The following is a 22,019-nucleotide window of genomic DNA, read 5'->3' on the forward strand; positions in this document are numbered from 1 at the left end:
AGTTGGCGAAGAGGGTGTCATTGTTCACGACGTTGGAAAGACGCTTGCTCGCTCGGCAGAATGCTTGGACGGAAAGGACAGGCAGAGTTCGGGATCCTATAAGAGGAGAAAGGGACGGTAGAGAGTAGCCGGGAGATTAAAGCGCCTTCTCTATTCATGCATTCATAATGTTTCCCCCTACTCGACCGCCAGTGGCAACCGGGCCGAAGGGTAATTCGGACGCGGTTTTTCGACAAGGCCTTGCTTGTGTGGGGACCCAGTGAAGTAAATGACGCAGTGCCCTCCCTCTCTCTCTCAGAAGAGAAGCTCATGGCCAATTACTGGCTCACTTTGGGTCTCAGGGGCGGTGTGGGGGAAGAAGCCACCGATTAGAAGCTGATAATATAACTCCTCAAGTATTCTCATCGATGTCAATGAGAAAATCTCTGTTCGCTATCAGAAGCAGGCGAAACAATAATGCCAGATGGTAGATATAGGAAAGGAAAGGAAGAATCTTAAGCGAAGTAATGTACAATTAAAAACAGTTTCTCCCATTTCAATAGACTATTGGTAAGAACTGAAAAATTTACCAGCATAACGGATGTAAATGTACGCAGGACCCGGGTTCGAATCCTGAAGGTGGCAGATATTTTTCAGCTGTGTCCCGATCCCTAGTTGATAGGTGCTTTGTGGAGAGCACTTAAAGTGAGTAGCCGTCCGCCGGATGGGACGTTAAGCTGTGGACCCCTTGGCGCCTTTCGTTTAGAGTCAGCTAATGCTGACGCCGGGTTTCTTTCCACCCTTCCTCGACTCCCATCCATCTCTAATTACGCAAATGACATAAACTGTCGGTCGACTAACTTAAAGCTACTACTAACTACTACCCAATAATAATACTCTCATCTGCACTTAGTTATACATGAGGGAGATTTTATTGAAACAAGGTCTCAAGCTAGCGTAGTATTACAAACTATATTCCATTTCTGGAATTTAAATCACGAGAATCGAAAAATATTTGATTTTCTTCGAGAGATAGAATAAAATATTTTTAGTAGTAGTGTATGCTCTCGCCCACACGCCCTTGTGGCGGTTTGCGGGGTACAGTGCAGATGTTTCCATAGCTTTGTTTGCTATTTTTGTTGATCACCATGCTTCTGACGAGATTATTTATCACTTGTTTTATTGGCAAAAGAGATTACTTAGTTTTTTTAACTAGTGAACCAAAAAATATTCCTCTCGCACAAAAACCGCATACAAGTAGCATATTAGAAATAAATTTGTGGAGAATTCCCATGCAAGACAAGTTTGTTCTTACCTGTTCGTTGTGGGTTCCTAATGGTGGTAGCTGTAAATAAAAAAAGATACATCAGTCAATAAAATATATCAATAGTGGACCAAAATTACACAAGCATACGAGGAAAATTTTAACTCAAGGTATAAAATGCAATATCTGAGACAAGTAAATTCTTACAATTTTTACCAAGTGACCACATAAAGTGTTCTCTCCGTTATTTTACTTGCAAATTAAACACGGAAATCAATATTGCTCGTTGGCGATAAACATTTCAGAGGACCATCTTAGCAGTTTCTTTTATTTTGAAATAACAAAAGCTTCTGGCTATATCATGTCTTCAAATTGTCAGAATTGGATCTTAGCGAAATATTGCTCAGAATACCGCTACTGTGCATTAAAAAGTATTTGGCACAAATTTTTCATACTGAATGTGTTTCCGAGAGCTTAATTAAATTTCTCATCAACTTAGAGAATTATCAAGAAAATTATGACGCAGTTTGCTGTGACTCCGAAATTCGCGTTCCCGCTCCGTAAGCACAGCACAATCAGAAACAGGGAAATGTGGAAACCTAATTCAGTCGTGTATTATATTTTACGCTCAATGGAATGAATTCAGTCTCTAGTCAGAGAGAACGCAAAATTGCAGATCTTAAATCCCACCGATGGCTTTGTTTTTTTCGGTTCCCATCTCCGACTTCCCCCCACGCCCACCACCAGGCTTTACATGCTTCTCTGTCTAGGTGAAATAGGTGAAACGCCCAAAAGATAAAATCCCCCGTGGCGGAACGAGAAAGGAACGTCCCACATTATGTTCCCTGACGGCGTTTTGTCCCTTGACAAACAATGAAATGAGAGGCGCAAACACGGCGACCACCCTCATGCACATTGGGGGAATCAGAGAGGGGAGAATGGGCGGATAGGAGTGACTTTTCCACAGAATTTCATTATTCCGCGCACATTTCGGACCAATCGCGACTCCACCCTCGAGAAACATACGTTCCTGTCACAATCAAAATCTCTAGGGTCAGCAGTGTGGTGTGGGGTGGGGGGGGGTGAAGGCAGGGAGATTGAGAACGCCACTTCAAGGAAAAGGCTCCACATTGTCTCCTCACTCGGCCTAAGAATGGCGACCTAAGGGCCGGTTGCCAAACTCCGCAGGATATTGCAAATTCTCGATAGCTTTCGTCGCCCGTAATGGGAGAGGGGTGGATGGCCCCGAATGGATCCGCATCTTCAAGGAGAGAAGTAGCCGATATGGCTAACAGTAGAAGGAACAAATTGGAATTGGAGACAAGACTCCCTGAAAATCCTTCTCTGAACCTTTATGAGTTCCGAAAAGCGCTCGGTAAATATCATTTAACTGTAGGAAGAGGTCTAATGGGCAAAGAAGACATTTTATGTGGCATAGAATTATTGCCTGTAATTTTTTAAGGCGAATTATTTTGATTGCAAACACAGTGGTTCAATCTAAGATTCCCTATTGGAAGTAAACTTATGTTGTTGCTGAAAAGATCCAAACAGTTCAATGCCATGGGGATGTGATATTCGATGAGATGGGTCGAAATGCCCAACTACTGATTGCTAAAACTTAAAAAATCGTTATCCTAAACAATCCGTTTTAGCTCTTTTCTCCCTACACATAGGTAAGAATATGTTTTCAAGAGAATAATAAAACATGGAGGCAAGAAATTTCCTCAAAACCCACCTGTAATTACACCAGAAATCAAACAGCTAGGTCGAGGTAGCATCCAACCGCCGGATTTCTTTCTCGAGTGCACTACTCATAGTTCAATTTTTTTGCACTCAAACCCATAAATTGGACACTGGTCAGTGGGTCATCACAGAAACTTTGGAAATACAAAAAACTACGAAGAAGATGTGGCCTCAAAATCCGCTATAAGTATTGCACTGCCGTAAATCATAAACCTCCATTTACAACTCCCTCATTAAATCTCCTCTCCTACTTTCTTAGATTATTAGGCGAATCCTTTCAGTATTTATCAATTAGACTGCATGGGAATTCTTTTATTATGAACGAGCCATTAACACTGGTCACAAATTGTCGGGCGTAACTTCAAGATCTATACAAAGTACAAAAATCTTCAATGGATATTGATAGTATTAACTGAATATATACGCTCGTACATGAACCGACAATCAACGACTACTGAAAGCAATAGACATTCTTATTTATAAAAGTAAAATGCAAATAAATTATACAAAACATGCAACCCCTTACTCGAGGCATTTCCTCATTTGAGTTTCCATGCTCTAGCCCCGTTTGCATGACTGAGGAACATGTCCGAATGAGCTTCCCCGACTGAGAGCCAAGAATAAGTAGTGCCTCTTCAGTTAAAGCTGACAGCGGAGAGATTTCTAATATGGGTGAATCCCCAACGAGAGGGTCTTATATAAGAAGGCTGAACTGAATGTCCTCCACAAGGGAGAGGCAGAGCATTATTAAACGGCAGCAAAGTGATGAGGGGGTATAGCGCCTAAGTAAGGAGACGATTTCCATGCCGAAAAGGGTGGATCTTCCACGAGGGAGGATGTTTAACGACGACGCTCCATTTTCCATAAGGAAGATTAAACAATATGAGGACGACGATGATGGGAATCGCTCCAGAGAGGAGTCAGTCAACGTCAGCATTCGTGTTCATATTTCTCTTGAGAATTCTGGGCATCAACCCTTAAAAATTTCTCATTGTCCCTTATCACTACCGTCTATCATGGAAATTGTAATTATTTTTAGCATTTTTTTTCAATTCCCCGACCACTCATTTCTACCCTTGACTTTTCAAATACGTCGAATTAAAGCAAGACGCAATAAGAAGATACTTTTTTTTCAGACCACGCAATAATTTGCTATTTCTGCATTAGGACGCCGGTAATGCGAATGAAAAGAAAGGCTGCAAAAAAAGAGGACTGGGTTGTAAAATAGACAAAAATCGGTCGGGGCAGGATTCTTTCACCCACGATAATGGATTCTTTGAGGGAAAAAGCAATTGTTGACCCTACTAGCAAAGAAATGCACATAGCCATCTACAGCAATATACAGGAATCTATCAATGTTGTCCGACATCAGTGTAAATATCTTCTATCTCCAATCATGGTATTCAATACGTAGAATATATTTCTTTTCTTCCTCTACCATCACTCCTAGCTGCTCTAGCATCCCCTCTCAAGTCTTTTTTCCCATGCTCAAAATTTACTCAGAAAGATAACTAAACCCCCAGTCTTTTTGTAAGTATAACTGTCTCGGTGCCTAAAAACAAACGACTAAATCGATAAGGTAATCAGTCCATCACAATCCCCAGCAGTTGCCTCCCTAGATCTTCTCCATCTCCTTGTCCTGCCTTCTTTTGTTTTTTCACAAAAAACCTCTCTCTTCCAATTATGACTATCATTATACTTTTTCCGTCCATTATATCACCTTCATTTTATTCTGTACACACGTCATTAAGGTACATTGGTCTATCAAGACCTGTGCCCAAGATTACATAGACCAATTTTATATCATAACGCTTTCACCAATCCATTGTGACATCTAAATCGACGCGACCCTGTGATGAATATATATATATATATATATATATATATATATATATATATATATATATATATATATATATACGTAAGACTTTTGTGAAAGTTTCACGAACGTGAATAATGATGTATATGAAGTTAGCACTAGTGAACAAAGACAAAAGCACACAAAAAAGAAAAGACTCACTCGGTTCCGTATTTTCGGTGGTCCAAAACACCTTTCCAAAGGAAGTGAAGGACAGAACTCAAGGATAGAGTTATATCCCTCTCTTCCTTGAGGAAGGTGGCTTGGACCACCGAAAATCGAAACCGAGTGAGTTTCTTTCTTTTTTTGTGTGTTTCTGTGTTTTTGTCTTTGTCCAGTAGTGCTAACTTCATATACATATGCATTATATGTTTGTGTGTGCGTGTGTGCGCGAGTGCGTGCGTGTGTGCAATATCGCCATCGTAAGAGATACTCGTAAACTATGTTCGAATCCTGGGGAACAGGATTTATCGGTGAGAAAAATAAGACGAAAATAAGGGTCGCGGGTGTTTATAAGACAGTGACGGAGAATGTTTATAACTGTGGTGACCCTACCCCATCTTAATCTCGAGGGAGAGTGTCTATACTCGGTGTTGGAATACATGCTCGGATCGATGACAAGGGTGAGAGGTCAGAAAAGAAGGAATTCGCGCGGATGAAACGGTATGGGGGGGATGTTTATGGAAATAAAAAGCAGGGGTCTGGTGTTTTTTTATCTCTCTCTCTCCATCGAAGGGTGCAGCCCGGACCTCAACTCGACCAAGTGCCTCTCTCCCCCATCGACGACTCTTGGAGATATCCCGTAGATGTTCCAGGGGGAATACATTGAAATTGAGGGGTGGGTGTGTGCGGGGAGGTGTTTGGAAGACTGAGGGAGCGAGATTTATAAGCTCGCAGTCGGATGAAATGGGTTTATCCGAGGGGGCGAGGGTGAGACATCATATTTCAGGTTGCGAAGGTTATGGCCCGGCTAAAAAATTGCCTTACGGAGGATCTACATTTCGTAAGGGCCGGAGAGGGACCGGGATGTTCTCATTCCCCTTCCCGATTAAAATGTGCTCAGGAAGATAACATTTGAATTCTAGGCCTTTGCGCGACTGTCTCATCAGCTAGAAAAAAGGGAACCGCCGCGTATACGCGTCGGCTAATTAAAAGCAGGAGAAATTTTAGAAGTTTGAAGCGGGTTTTAACCAAGCACCTGAAAACATTGGAATCACGACAATCGACTTTCTCCATCCAGTGCGCGTCATAATCAGTTGTTTTTTTTTGCAAAGATAGGCTTCTGTTTAAAGCAGCTTCTCGAGGGGCACAAACTGAATACGGATATTGTCCTATTGAAACCTAAAACCATCTTAAACGAACATCTTTTTAAATATCCGGTAAAAATTTATCATTATTTAAAACGATTGAATCTAGCAGTGAATTGTTATTTTGATGAAGAGTAGGGTCTTAAATGTAACATGAGCTCAACAATAGGAGCGTAAATTAACTAACATATAGATTCCACTTGTAATGAGTAAGGTAAGATATTAAACTTTGTTAATTTATTATATTATTATACTTTGTTAATTTATTATACTATTATGTTAATGTAAATTTATTAAACTTTGCTTTGAGATGACCCCTTTCCATTAGCTCAACCTTTAATAACATTTTAAAGTGCAGAATGAATATTTAAAGACGAAGAATAGAATCTGGGAAGGGGCAAAAATATCCTAGTCTCGTAAAATAATACGTGTATATTTATAATAAAATGAAGAGAGGAGTAACACGTGAAATGGTTTATTCCATCAAATTCGACATTTTCATTAATTAAGCGAGCATCATTGTTCCTAATACTTTGAGAATACCTTGAATTATTCTAATTAATTTTTCACAAGCCTCAAATTATTGCGTGAAAGGAATACCTGAAGAACTTACTCATAAAAAAACACGTGGGAAATGTCTTTACACTATAATTAAATTGTTTTTTGGAAAAAATTGATTCGTAACTTTCTATCTTTCAATCGGCCACCTAGCAGTGAAAAAAAATCAAAATCCTTAAACATTGTACCAAAATTCAAGTTATTTCTTAAGCATCTTTCACCGTAGGTCCCTCCAGAACGCGTGTTGTGCCATAGACGAGGACTATCACCCTCTTCCCCTTTTACCTATTCACCTTTTCAATTCACAAACTCAGTCTGAAATGTCACTCATGTCAGGGAAATCATTTCTGATGAAAAAGTCATCCCAGAGTGAGCGGAAATATCCAGTATTTTCATTTTTAAAAGTGCACGGGCGATCTTTTAGGATTAATGTCCTCGCCAGAATTTCTTTCCCTCCATCTAAAGCTTATTTTTTTAACACCCAACTTCTCTACCTTTTAGCTTATAAACAAATTAAAATTTTGCGTCATAAGATATGGCAAAAAAGTTTTTTTTTCAATGAGCGAGTGAATGGAGATTAATGCACTATTAAGACGACTACGCCAATGTATCTTTTATCTATGGCGAAAACATCGTGGCGATAAAAACATTCACAGTTGCACAGTACTTCGGTCTCATTTCAATAACAAGGAGCCTGATGATTAACTGGGCACAATATGCCCCAGTTTCAACAGTTATATGAATAACCTTGAAGAAAAATGACATCTTTGATTCCACTGCATGCAAAAACTCGTGAATATTTCGCCGTAATCAGTTAATTTTCATGGGGAAAAAGATACGAACTACATCGTCAATGATGATGCAAAATTGATGATAGCGATCACGCCAGTGAGAAAATGATTTTGCAACGAATAGAACAATCGCGGTTCGTTTAGCAGTACTGATTGTTCAAAATGTGTGGAAGGAACCAGGGGAGCCCGCCAATAACTGGGTGAACAGAAACACCCGAGCGAAGGTGAGTGAGGTGAGCGACGACGCCAATCCAAGTAGAGGGAGCGTCAGGAGATGAAAGAATGAAAAAAGAGAGATGGCATCCCTGTCAGAGCAGGAAATTGAGAAGACGTAAAAGACCACTTGGTCGCGCAATTCGATCTTCTTTTATTCGTATCCTCCGAAGATTTCCCGAGATTGATTCGCTTTAGGGCCGTAGATATGTCTCCGTCACACGCCTCACACAATAGTCTCCTCCAACCGTCTCCTTCCACACGAGAATGATTAAACTCGGAAAGGTTTGGAGGATTTGCCCGCTGCCGTGTGATGGGAAGAGGAGAAAGGACGGGATATAAGGCGAGGGAGGTGACGGAGGGAGGTGATGGCGGAATGAGAGGAGCGGGGCAGTATTTCATGACATTTCATCGGCAATCGCCTCCCATTCTCATGATATGACACGCCGGGATCTGTCTATACTTAAATGTACTTACAGGTGGGCATAAGATATCCCGAAAATTATCTCCCCATCCGCCGTTTATTTGTCTCCGATTTTCGCGGCGCACTTGCGATTTAAATTGAGAGCTGCTCATGCCCACCCTCCAACTTTGCTTTTCCACACAGATTTTTTTGAAGACGACCTAGGTTTTGTTACACCTAAACACCCTTCATGTACCCTGAAGATGTCACGGTGTAACGAAACCTAGGCCGTAATAAAAATTCTATGTGGTAAAGCAAAGTTTCTTTTTTCGTCATGAAGAATTTCCACCATGATACGACTGAAATTGAATTTTTTGTTGATGAAGATAAATATATCAACAAGTCTACTCGGGAATAATTTTTGATGGAATTCATTCAACGTCCACGGAGCCCTTTTCAATCCTCATCTAATGCTTAATGCTGTTTTTGCGATACCATGGAATTAAATATTTTCATTGCTATAAAAAAAATGTGCAGTACAGGCTGAAAGGATCATTTGAAGGAACACCACGAGCTTATTGAGATCTTGGCGTTATGAACGCAAACGAGGATAAAATAAAATCTAGCCAGAGACAACATAAGTTTTCATGAAAATGAACCGGGAAACAGAGAAGCCGAAAAGAAACCGAGGAAAATAGCAAATAAATTACAAATTTGGCAATCATATTCCACAGGACAAAACTGGTTTCACTCAGTTTTTAAGCAATTAGGAAGGCGGAATGAAAAAAGGGGTAAGGAATGAATGCATACGAAATGGCAATAAAAAATAATAAACCGCAGAGATACACAATGCCTGCAAGTTACGATGCGGGTGACGTTATGAGTACTTCTGCACCCCTGATTGTGGGAAATTTAAAGATATTTACAAACATCTCGCATACACGCCGACTTTTATTCGGCTATATCGTTTCGGAATATATGCAATCCCACCCCTCGCTTATGCAGCTAATAACGAAGCGGTGCCGGATGAAATGAAGCTTTCGGCCCGAAAGCATGATCGGCATAAACATTTGAAGGGGGAATAGCTTTTAATAACCAGCCTGCTTAACGACACTGGGGTCGTAATCTCCGAGCACCCGCGCGGGCGAATTTCATGCCAGAGTCGAAATGGGAAGACAAAAGTGTGAGCACGTCCCCGAAACGAGCTATGAAAACACGAAAACGCCATGGTATTGAAACAAGAACAAAAAAATAATATAACCCGCAGGACCGAAATGCCGGCTTGTGAATGCCATTATCACCTCCCACCCCTGAGACCGATACGGAACCCCGTGGCGACCTAAAGATTGTCGCTATCCGGAAGAGAAATTCATGCACGGCACAACATATATTTCCATGTAGGCTTCCGCGGAGATTATTGATGTAGGAAGTGGTTCTTTCGGGTTTTCTTCCGCGTGTATCCATTTTTCGGACGATATTTCGCCAACGTTCCAGTTGGCTTCCTCAGGTCCACTGAAGTTCAGTGGACCTGAGGAAGCCAACTGGAACGTTGGCGAAATATCGTCCGAAAAATGGATACACGCGGAAGAAAACCCGAAAGAACCACTTCCTACACAACATATATTTGTATATACAATGGCAAAAATATGTGTGTGAAATTCTGAAAATGATGGTCGCGCACACAACGATAGTTAAAAAGCTATTTTGGGTGCCACGCTTAGTGGGGTGCATCTATGGTTATTGTGACAATCTCTGTGCACGAGTAGGTATGTATTTCACCTTGACTACTAGAAGCCGGGCCATTTTGCAACAACATGTTTCGTGTACACACACACAGACATGCACACACACACACACACACATATATATATGTATATATATATATATATGTATATATATATATATATATATATATATATATATATATATATATATATAGTTGTTTACTTGTTGATTAACTGAGTTATTCGTCGTACTCTAAAGATGTTGGCTGCCACCACCGAAATATTAGAGTAAATTATTTTAATTTTTATTAATGTTCTTAACAATCATATGTATAAATATATAAAATATTTGATCAACACATTTAAACACAGAGAAAGGATACTCACATATTTAATATTTGAGTGTCTGGGTTTAAAGGTGTTAATCAAAGTTTTAATTATTTGTGTCATCGCTGAAGAGCATTATTTTTCGAATTTGCATTGTATATACACACACAATTATAGATACACTATCATATATATATATATATATATATACACACACACACAAATAACATCAATGTACTCTTCCACAAACCTCCCTCCCAACCACACCCCTCCCAAACTCAGGCCCGCCATCGAAAAATAACTTCCAACAAACAGGAGGGTTGAGGAGCGTTGGGGGCTCATTTCGACACATTACTCCAGAACTTAGCGAGCCAATATATGAGTGCACAAAAGCAAGCGGATGACTCGCACCCTTGGATCGCGAACTGGAACGGCGATAGCCCGGGAAACAATTGAAGATCTGCGGAGATTGCCGGCACGCTCGGCAGGGATCGTAAAACGCAGATCGGGAAATAAAAACGATCTTTTACGGCCGGGGCTATGAGTGAGCCAGCCCCGTGACGCCGAATTATCCCTGAGGGGAGCGGGGACGGTGGGAGGGGAGGAGGAATGGAACGGCTGCGGGAAGAGGGTTGGGAGGTTGTTGCCGGGAACGGGGGTTGCTGAACCGGCGAACTGTCGCAAGTGAGTCACTGGGGCATTACGGCACGAACATTGAGATATGTGACTGCGGATAAATGAATATAAATATACGCACAGATACACACCTACTCAAAATACCGGATTCTATAAACGCACATCCGAACGGAGATACACAAGTAGATAAATATATGTGGCTAATTCATGGGTTGCCGAAGAATAAATATTATTAAATATATACATGAGTTACGAGATGAAATATTCCAATGAAAAGGTGTTCATATTGTGAAAAGAGAATTCCTTAAACGAGAATAGTAGACTTAGGAGTCGTCCATAATCTCCAAGTAACAAAATTATTACAGCTACTGTAAGAACTGAAACATTAAAGAGTGCCATTTTACTATTATGCAAGAAATTGGGACGCTTACAGTAAAAGGTCAAAGCATTGTCTCCCATGAATAATTTCTTTTACAACCAATTTCTCCAATTAAGAAATTAAACCTAACACCTCGTCCATAGCTGTTAATGCAGAAGGCATTTAATTTCCAGTCCTCCCCTCGTCCCTAAACTTGCATCATCTTCTCGTTGATTCTAAGGGTAAACAAAATATTCCTCCTCAACAAAAAGAAGCATTCATCAAATGTTTGAACTAACTTTAAACTCAAAATAATTATTTAACAACAACAACAAAGCGAATGTGGTCGTCTTTGATAGGTCTTCGATAACTTCTATACATTATTTGTAGTCCTATATGACTGCAAAAATTAACGAATTTATACGATGCCGGAAATCCTCTTAAACGATTCGAAAAAACGAAAATGAGATATTGTCCACATTTTTCGTATTGTTTGTAGAATACACTGATATATTTATCATGAATTATTGTTTGAGTGCAAAGGAGAGTAGAATTAAACTTATTGAAAACCGAAAAAAATCAGAATACAAAATTCAAAGACAAAAAAATTATTATATATTAACTCATAAGTAATGACCGCTAATATACCCTCGACATCTGTAGTAGATAGAACAAGATACTAATCATACAACTACTTGTGCTTGTAAAATTCGAGATCGTATCAGGATTATGATTCGGTTCGATTAGATTAAAAACTTACTGGTATTTTTTTGAATCAAAACAGAGAGCGGCCCAATGAGCTGCAGCTTGACACGTTAATTTTCTAGAAAAATTCGTCTCGTTCCTGAGGTGACTCGATAATACAGGGTGCGTTCCGAAAGTATTGCAATTGTAATTTTTTTAAGTAATTTATTCAACAGATTTGCACAAACACTTAAAATTCTTCAAAGTACTCTCCTTAGGAGCGGCGCGGGATATTCAATTGCATTACTTTCGGAACGCACCCTGTATGTTGCAAAGGCAAAGTTATATTTTAAGGCAACTACTGGGGGTAAGGCAGCAGGAAGGGTAAGAAGGATGGGAGGAAGAGAAGAATACTGTTGGTTGATGCGGCCCTGCCAGTCAGCCAGTTCCACGCTTGACGGGAAATCGTTGCCGGGCCATTGGGCAAGGAGTTATTGGGCTGAAGGATGGAGGGGTTTAGGAAGGAGAAGGAAATAAGGACCAAGGGTTTGGAGAGTGAAGGGGGGAAGGGGAAAGGAAATGAAATTCCGCCGGGAAACAAAAGCGTCCGAGTTGGTGGGGGGGCGGGGGGAAGCGAGGGAGAGAATGGTGCCATGGGGAGTGCACTACTCCAGCCGGGGATCGCCGAGGGGATACGGCAGGGGGATGATGAGGCGACGGAGGGTGATAATAAGGGCGAAAAAGAGAGGGAGGCAGGGCGGAGGGCGTAGGTAATATCGGCGAAGGGTCATTCAAGGAGGGGGAAAAGGGGAGTCAGTAGGGAGGTGTCGCGAAACTGTGGGAAGAGGGGTTTTGGGGAAGAGGTTGGAGAAGGAGAAATGTACCACGGAGTAACTTGGGATGGAAAGGGGAAAGAGAGCAGAGGGTGTGGTTTCGTAAATGGGATGCCGCTCTTTCTGGGAAGGGGGAGGGGGCAACGGGGGGAGATATTTTTTTCGACCGGGATATGGGTGCCCCGGATAAGTGAGACGCGTGCGATTTTTTGGGGGTGGGATTATTTTTTTTTGGGTGGGGCGAGGGGTGAAAAGGGATATGAGGCGCCCGGGGAAACGGAATGTGTATACGGGGAGGGGCGGTGAAGATTGCGAGGAATCCAGTAGAAGGGAAAAAAATAGAATCTTGGAAGGCGGAGGAAGGCCAAAGGGGGAAGGGAGTAAGATGCAAGGGATGAAAGAAGAAAAGGGATTTCTGAGTAAAATCGCTGAGGAAAGTGGGAAGAAGAAAATCGAGGAATGGAAGCGATGGGAAAACAAAGCGTAATATCTGGGCGACCGACACAAAAGGAGCGATGAGGGCGGAATCTTTGCGCGTCCACTCACGATGATTAGCCGGTGGCTAAATTCATCGCCGCAATTTCTCTAGGGGCCGAATCAAAATGAAGACTTAAGGCGCATAATGTCGATCGTAAAGCCGTGCCGTGTAGATTCCTATCCTCGATGTGGCTTTCGACTATGGAATAAAGGAATTTTGACGTGAATTAATTAAATTTAGAAAAAAGTCACTCAAAGAAATGCATACTTAAAAACTGTTCAGACTTTCACCTCGAGGAGTCGTATACATTTCCTGTTAAATTTCTGCTTTGGTTTCAAAAATAGGTACTGGAAATATCGGACTGTGCCATGATGTTTTAAGATCATTCATTTTGAATAGCAATTACTTAACAAATCATTCCATCACCATTTCTGAGGTTAAATAATTGAGGTGGTTTCTACTAACTTCCTTTAAAATGTTTCCTACGTGACACCATTACTCGAATGACCGCCCCACTGGGATCAGACGCCTTTTCAGCTGCCTAACCGAGGCACAGACACTACGCGGACTACCTTTTTCAGGCTCCTACCCATCGAACTAACTGGCGTGTGGGAACCTAATAGAAGGAACTATGATTTCCATAGAATAGCTCCGCCCCGCATCGCCCTAGGTTGTCACAGGAACACGAAATCCCTTAAACTACATCAAAGTTGAAATAAATTGGGAGGGAACAACATATCAATGAAGAGTTAAAATCAAGCAATATTTGAAAGTAGAAGTTGCAAATTTTACGATAACAGGTGTAACAACAGCATCAGCATGTTTATTCATTGCGAGTATAATGAAGAAGGCAACTTAATGAATGGAAAAAAAAAGATTTTTTTGTACTAGTGTTAACTTAAAATTACAGTCACAAGTTTTAATTCGTAAATATTAATTTCATAACTTATTTTCTATTAACTGCAGTGCGTAGCTTCTTCTCTCTGTCGCTCGTATTTAGAGAATTTGGACATTTTTTATTTCACGTCCCAAGGTTCAAACTGCTGATAACATGAAGTACTATAAGTCATATACATAACACCAATATAAGTCATATGCAACAACGATTTACGGTAGAAACGTTCCTCAAATTCCTACAATAATGAGCGCACCGAAGTTTGCCAACAATAAAATGAAATATTTTAGCTCGGACAGTGAAGACTTAGAACTCCATTACTTATGAACTTAAAAATTACTTTCGCGGGATGATCCAGAGGATCAGTCTCCATGGGGCTAGAGGCGAAATCTAACAGCAAAGAGTAAAATCAATTATGTGTGAATGTCAAGATCCAAACCAGAACAAATTACTTCATTTAGTTCCATTCATCCCTTAATCTCACATTTACTTCCCTCTGGATATTTGGATTTATGGAGAAAAATGATTTCATCTGCTTCCAAAGACTTGCCTCACCATTGAAATTTATTTTACGGAAAATATTTTCTTCCCTTTAATTTTTTTATCAAAATGAATTGAAAATTAGTAAATTTTCAAGGAAGAGGAATAATGACCTTTTCATTTAAACGGCATTCTTTATAATTCAATATGATAACCTTTCTCTTTCTTTGATAAGAGGAATGAAAATATTCTCCAAAAATCGTCTACCCATCTCCTTTCATACCCTTCCACTTTACTTGAATATTCTCAGGCTAAATTTCGAATTCGGAAGCCTTTGCTTCCTAAGTGTCGTCAGCAATCGATTGCCCGAAATAGGTCCCATTCATATAAAAATATAGATTGCATCTTTACAATCTGTGTGGCTATTCAATCTTACAAAAACCATTCATTTTCAAAAGCTAAACGAAAAAGATAAAATTAATTTGAGAACGACTAGAGAATCTTTACATTAAATAGCGCTAAAAAATAAATGCCATACCAAAAGGATGCCTCAGCAAAGCGATCGTTAAAATTGATCATCAGTTCCAAATTACATACGTACCATTTTAGATCAACCTAAACTTTCCCGGAGGTATATTTTATTCGTGCGTAATAAATACATCGCTGGAAAACATTACGTAAACGGAAGTAAGATTTTTTCACATATTTAGTTTTATTATTAAAAGGTATATACAGCTTAAAAGACGAGGAAAGCGTTTCCATGCCATAACATCCAGCGTCATTAGCGTCGACTGGAGAGGGTGGGAGGGAAAATAAGAAAGAAATCCGATGCAGGAGGCTGTCATCTTTTCAAAGAGGCACACCTATTGATCGCCGAAAAAGCCAACTTCGATGAAGAAATGATCAGCGCTTTTTGAATAACTAAGATTAAGAGATTTAAGAATTTGGAGCAGATCTTGTTTCACCAGCCAAAATACCTTATGAAAGAGGTATATTGATTTAAAAATATTTTTACTTTCGGAATTTTATTTCTGGCATTAAACATGAAAATCAAAATGTTCCGATATTAGAGGCAAGCACAAGCTTCATTATCTTCATTATAATCTGTCCATCATATGCTTATGTTCTGACGGTTTTTATATCAAAACGAGACGTGAGAAGAACGAATAGAATTATGTAGCACAGAATTTGGCAGGAAAAGTTATGCAAAAGATGAACACATATATTTAAATATATTATTTAAAAAAGTGAATTAATTTGATTAAAAAATAATATTACATGCCGGCGACTATATAGAGCGAATGTGATATGAAAGCTGTTATAAAAATTTAGAGATAAAACCAGTTTTACCGACCTTGTTTCTCAAGAAATAACAGACACCGATTAAAATTTCATACATAATTCACCTCGACGTACTGAAACAATGAAAAAACGAATGAAGTTTATAAAACAAAAGATCCTTGGATGAAATAACTAGCTCGATGTGACACTGCAACATGTCGATCATGCATTATTCTTCCCAATCACCGGTGGATATTTATGATCCATATAAATTCTAATATGTACTCCAGTTTTTTTTCCAAAAATTAACTGAGAAATCAAAGAGTATATAATGCTTCATAAACGGAAGGTGGCGAACGACGATCAATGTATGAGGTTAACCAACGTGAAATCAAGGGAAAATATCTTTTTTCCTTCCAAACACAACGACGTCCTTCCCCGATTATTAGGTACGCAGATTCGTACACCGTAAGACTGTTTATACATATATTTATAGAAGATGACCTCAGTGGAAATCACGCTCCGGAACCATATTTTTGCGGCTTTGCTCATTTCTCGCCTTCCCTTCGGGGGGTTGGGGGGGGGGAGAGGAGATCGGGGAGGGGGTTGGGGTGGTCTTACAAATCCTCCCGGTCTCCCATCCCTTTCCTGATTTCCATTTCGTTTCTGCCGAGGCAAACATTTCCGCAGGGGGGCGGGGAACAGAGCCGAAGGAGGAGAAAGGAGAGGGGTTGGAGAGGAGGGAAAAAAATCCTCGGCGCGGTAAATCTACCCGCCCGGAGGAAGCCGGGAGGCGCGCGGGACACGGCGTAGGAGGAGGACGCAATGGGGAGGAATAAGATTGTGAAAGGGAAGCGAATGTGCGTGGAATATGTGAGAGTGGGAGCGTCGTCGCGTAGCAGGGAAACAAAAAGCGGCCGCGATAAGGAGAGGAGGGAGAGCCCCTGGAGGTCCTAAAGGAACGGGGACGGATGGAAAAGGGATGAAAGGGAAGGAAGGAGGGCAATGAGGAGGAATAAGGACTTGAGAAAAGGGAGTACTGCGTGCACGTGGGAGGTTCGGGAGGTGAACACAAGTGGACCGACCTCGCGACCCCAAGTCGCAGACCGAGGTCGAAATGTTCGATGATATCGATCTTCTCATGCGAAAAAACCAGGGAGCGAAAGTTTCCGAAGGATGTGCATTGGTGGTAATCTCAAACTGCACTGCTACAAATGGGTAAGTACATAAAACAATTGCAAGGGATCACATCAGTGGTAATTGCAATGGGTGGAAGTCGAATTTTTTTGTGACAATTTTAGTTCTGACAAAAATAACTGACCAGTGGTGAAATTGAGACGGCTACTAAATCTGTTGTACACCAGTATGCTGAAAAAACTCCTTTTCTCGCGTCAATGATTACTTAGGGAGGATAGGTGCTAAAGTTAATCTAATAACCCAAGCGTAATTAATCCAATGAATGGAAACTGGATGCATCGAATGTAACACACATTTAAAACGCGATATTTATAGAAGATCGTTTAGATTAAGACCAACGCAAAAGATTTGGATAGTTACTAAATACCCTCATGGAAAAATCACTCGTTGCTTCCTAAAGACACAATGGTAAATTTTTCCCACGTGCACCAGATTATATCATTACTAATGCGCCTGGACTGAAGTTTTCTTTAACTATAATGGAATGAAAGAACCCTTTGAAAAATGTTTTACAGAAATATAAAAAAGTACGGAGGAGAAAATCACTTAGTACTTGCTTGGGTACAGAAGTAAAGCTTTAACCTGGATAAAGTTTTAATCTTAGTCCTATTTATCTAGAATACTATCCGTGCAGAAAAAGTTCGGTAGCTATAATTATTTCAGTACTAAAAGTTATAGAAAGATGTACTCATTATACCTTATTCTGATTCCAAAGAGAAAACCTGGCGTGTTATTTGGAAAATAAATTCAGAATTCCCGATTCACTAAAGTATTTCCCCCATAAATTCAACCTTTTTTTCAGATCTATAATTCATTTTTCCCCGAGCAATAATTTAGGCAGAATCCCAATTATGGAAAAGAATATTGAGGAAAGCACCAATGGCATGCTGATAAAATAAATTGGATTCATAATTCACCATTAGCAGCATAATTCGTGATGACAGAAAACTTTTGTTTTTAGGGCTACACCAAACCACTGAAATCATTTTGATTTCGAATATAGGTGGTAAATAAGGGGAGGATAGGATAAGAAGAGGCATTCCTAATGGAACCCAATCGTCAGTATTAAATTTCCCTTAAAATACTAAGCCCCGGGATCGGCGAAAAACATAGATGGCCTAACACAGTTGAATTGATGGGAATATACGCTCGAGTTTCCAACAAGGCATGCGAGGCCCTCCTAAAGTTTTTTACTTCCGATTAAAATGTATACTCATCTTCCCGAAGCATCACCGTGGTATAGGTATCAAAATGCCACTAAAAACCGCCCAAGAAATCAAATTTAAGCCGTTGAAAGAACGGGATAGTTATTACACTGTCCTTATGTGTCTCGGGCCTATGAGGTCATCCTATCTTGGCTCCAAATTTATTTAATTCAGTTGATAAAAGGCATGAATTTGTAGCGATCCACACATCTAATAGTAAATACGGAAACATCTAAGACCTAGGAGTGAAAAAAATTAAATTTTAGCTTTATGATGCACATATATTTTATCCAATGGTGCACTCGACGTGCGATTCGGCATTCCGATTTTGTCATAATATTACTGCATCGGAGCGCCATCAAATTACTCATTGACCCAATTTGCGTACTGACTAATAGCATCCACATCAAAAACCTTCCTTAATTACAAACCGTTTCACGTTATCCATGTTGCAGCTTGAAGAGCCACGGCATAGCACCTTTTACGCTTAACCGGGAACAGTGATTGGCTTTCAGAACATGCCTCGAGGCATCAAAGGACGCCAGAATATGGCTTTGTGCATGCACATCTAGCAGTCGAGAGAAGATAACAGGACCTGAAAGGTCGAACGTCGTGCGACCCTTGTGGTAGTTTGTCACTAGAGCAGCCACCCTTGAGCAACCGCTAGGGGAGGATCAAAGGAAAGCTAAAAGAAAAAATGGCGTAAAGTTTGGATCTAGATAGCGAAAGGGAGAGAGACCGAATTTCCCCCATATTTCTAATCTTGTCTACCAAACCAGTGTTTAGAAAAATAACGTGACGTAAATTCTTATTATAATTTTGGATCGGTATATTTATAACGGCAATATCTGTAACGAAGGCTTGACAAAAGAAAATAATTTCAATTTCAGATGTGGCTCATGTTCGAATGAGTCCTAAAACCATAAAAAATTGATAGGACATCGTAAAAGTTCCCAAAATTGAACAAAGTATCTAGTATTTTTTGCTGAACACGTTCTGGTAACTGTTCACGGAAGTTATTTCATTCCCAACACTTAACGGATTACCGTCAAAGTTATCCACTGCCTTTTAGAGCACTTTGAAATTTTCGAATGACTAAATTTCCCGGATGTCTTTTTCGAAAAAATCACTAATTTTTTAAATTTCTCCACTCTTCCCATTTTCACGCACCAATCGTATCCCAATACCCTTTCCCCCTTTCAACAATGAAATTACTGGGACATTAGTTATTTCGTTCCCGACCATTAGAAAATTTCTTGTTTCGTGCTGTTTGACGCTCAATCCTATACAACCCCTAAATATGTACTTCTTCCACTGTTCTCCCTTTCTTTCAAGAAACAGACATGCGTACAGTCAACTCATCCAATATGATTCCCATTATCCTTGAATCCGAGGTATTTTTCCCTGCTAATTTTTGAAACCATTCCTCAAACGATTTTTTTGCAGAGTACCTTGGCATTGTCATTCAAACGTTGATATCCTTATCGATTATTTATCAAATCGGTGGAAAAGTTCAATAGATTTAATTCTAAAAAAAATATTTTCTTCGCAGAGACATTAATGTAAATGGCTAATCGATACTTGGTTCATCCACGTTTACGTGCTTGAAACCATCGATTTTTTTTGACTAGTATCTACTTCATCCGGTGAATTAACTCCATGTACATTTTTCAATACATAAATGATGCACACATTAATCCACAACTTGTGTATTAAAAAAATTGACGACAAGACGAGTGCAGCACTCGATTTCAAATCGCATTATTAACGAGACAACTGAAACTCGTCGTGGATGCGAATGTATATACCGCGTCTTCATGACATGAGCTAGGCGTAACAGAAAATAATGCTCCGTACACTGCGGCAAAACTATACTGCGGCAGAAAAAGTGAACAGCGAGATGGGAATGTGAGGGAAGAGTGGAGAACGTAAGAGGTGACCCTCGTACGACGGGGATCGCAGGTGGAGGACAGGAAAAAGAATCGAAAGGGAGGAGGAAAAGAGGCGGAATAAGAAAATATAAAGCAAAAATGGGAGGCAGGGACAGAGAGAGAGAGAGGGAGCGGGGGGGAGACAAACAATCGAGGCAAGGAAATTGCAGGGCGGGGAGCATGAAAGGAGAGGCAGCAGCTAGCGTACGAAAATGAAATGGGTAGGGGGGGAGGGGTTGCGGGTGAGTTTTGAGAAGTGGAGTAGGGGCTCCTTTTGGACATGGATGGGACAGAACTGGAGACGAGGAAAGGGGAGGGAAATATGGAAAAGAGAAAGAGAGGGATCATGGAAGAGGGGAGAAAAAGAAACGGAAGCCAGCCCACGGCAAATCTGTTCCCACCCGAATTCGTCTATTTTCATTCTTTCAAAGGGACCTCGGAAATGGTTAAAAAAATAAAATGGTTTAAAACTGAAATTGAAAGTTTTCCCATGTGAATGTCAACACCAAAATACGTTAATCGTAGAAATAATCGGAAAAGAAGCAGGCCACGCAACGAAACGCTCATAGAGTACCTTAAGAATATGGAAGTACAATTAAAAAAATTAATTCTACAGCCATCGACGAAGTTTTAACGATATTCCGTCAAGTTTAATGCCCTGGGTAAATTTAACCCAACGCTGAGATGGACGGATTCGTCAGACAAAAAGGGGATGCTAAAAATTATTTCAAGTTTATTCTCGAGCCAAGTATTTATTGAATGTTATGACTTAATTGGTCTTTGAACCATGAGGACGATCCAGCTTGAAAAAACTTTCATTCTAAAATAGAGTAACCTTTGAAATGAAATGAAAATATTGACTCTGTATTTCCATACACGTTTGTGTGGAATTGCAAAGTAAATAAGTTCATGTCATTTCAATATGTTATGCAATTTCCATACAGTATTGCCGGAGACAACATATTTTAGTGTGACCTTCCTGAAAAGGATAAGTGCAATCACTAATTTAAATTAATATTTTGATTTGATATCTTAATTTCATCCTTTGTATTTGATGTCACACCTCGTAAGGATTTCTGAAGCTTTAGATTAATAAAAATCATTGTTTTCACCCTGGGCATGAAGGCATTTTTCATAAATAAAAGGCATGAAAACTACCAACAATATTCAGTGGGGGAGAATAAGGTAACCATCGGTTACCATCCTCGTACTCATATATTACCAAACATTTACCTATAAGACAAATTAATCTTTAAACTTAATAGTAATAAATGACACGTGACACTAATTTTACAGGTCCTTATCCTCGCGATGCATCTTAAAGGATCAAATAGCATAACTTAAAGAGCAAAATCGGCGAATTCCTAAGCTAGACCAATTTTTTACGCATTGTGAACAAAGATTGCGATTGGTTTACGATGTTGATGACTGCAGAAATATGCTAAAGAGAATTTTGTGTACCTGCATATGAATATAATGATCTGCATACCTGCTACACCTGCTTATAATTTAATCGTTCAAATTTAATGGAACGGTTTTATAGAATCTTCGTGAAGATTCAAAGCAAATGACAAGCAACGTTCTTATGATCGAACGATGCATGAGTATGACCACGGAGAGCGCATCCCGTGTGGTCATTTCTGCTCCGCTAGGACATTGACCAGTTCTCTTCCTCCAGACTCAAAGACCGACTTCTGAGCACTCGAACCTAATATACGCGGGAACCGTAGCGATTTGAATTCGATATCGGGCAGAGGGGAAAGAGTGCGGAAGTGAGGTGACACCCGGAGGCGAACATCTCCAGAGTTCCTTTCTCTGCTTGTGTGAAGAAGACGAAGCAGAACAGTTCAGAGAAACAGGAGAGGGATAGAGGA

At 40.1% G+C, this 22,019-nt stretch overlaps 1 protein-coding gene across 1 annotated transcript in view; it reads right to left on the minus strand.

The window, feature by feature from the left end:
* Positions 1–294: 294 nt before the first annotated feature.
* LOC139686885 (uncharacterized) overlaps positions 295–22,019 on the minus strand; it is a 763,875-nt gene continuing 742,150 nt past the window's right edge. Inside the window, exons 3-4 of the mRNA XM_071583961.1 lie at positions 1,295–1,324; positions 295–432 (exon numbers count right to left, since the gene is read on the minus strand). Coding sequence (XP_071440062.1) covers positions 295–432; positions 1,295–1,324 — 168 coding nt within the window. The remainder of the gene's footprint in view (positions 433–1,294; positions 1,325–22,019) is intronic.

The sequence above is a fragment of the Hetaerina americana genome, unplaced genomic scaffold (assembly GCF_022747635.1).
Source record: "Hetaerina americana unplaced genomic scaffold, ioHetAmer1.1.p SCAF_15, whole genome shotgun sequence".
NCBI classification, from domain to species: Eukaryota; Metazoa; Arthropoda; class Insecta; order Odonata; family Calopterygidae; genus Hetaerina; species Hetaerina americana.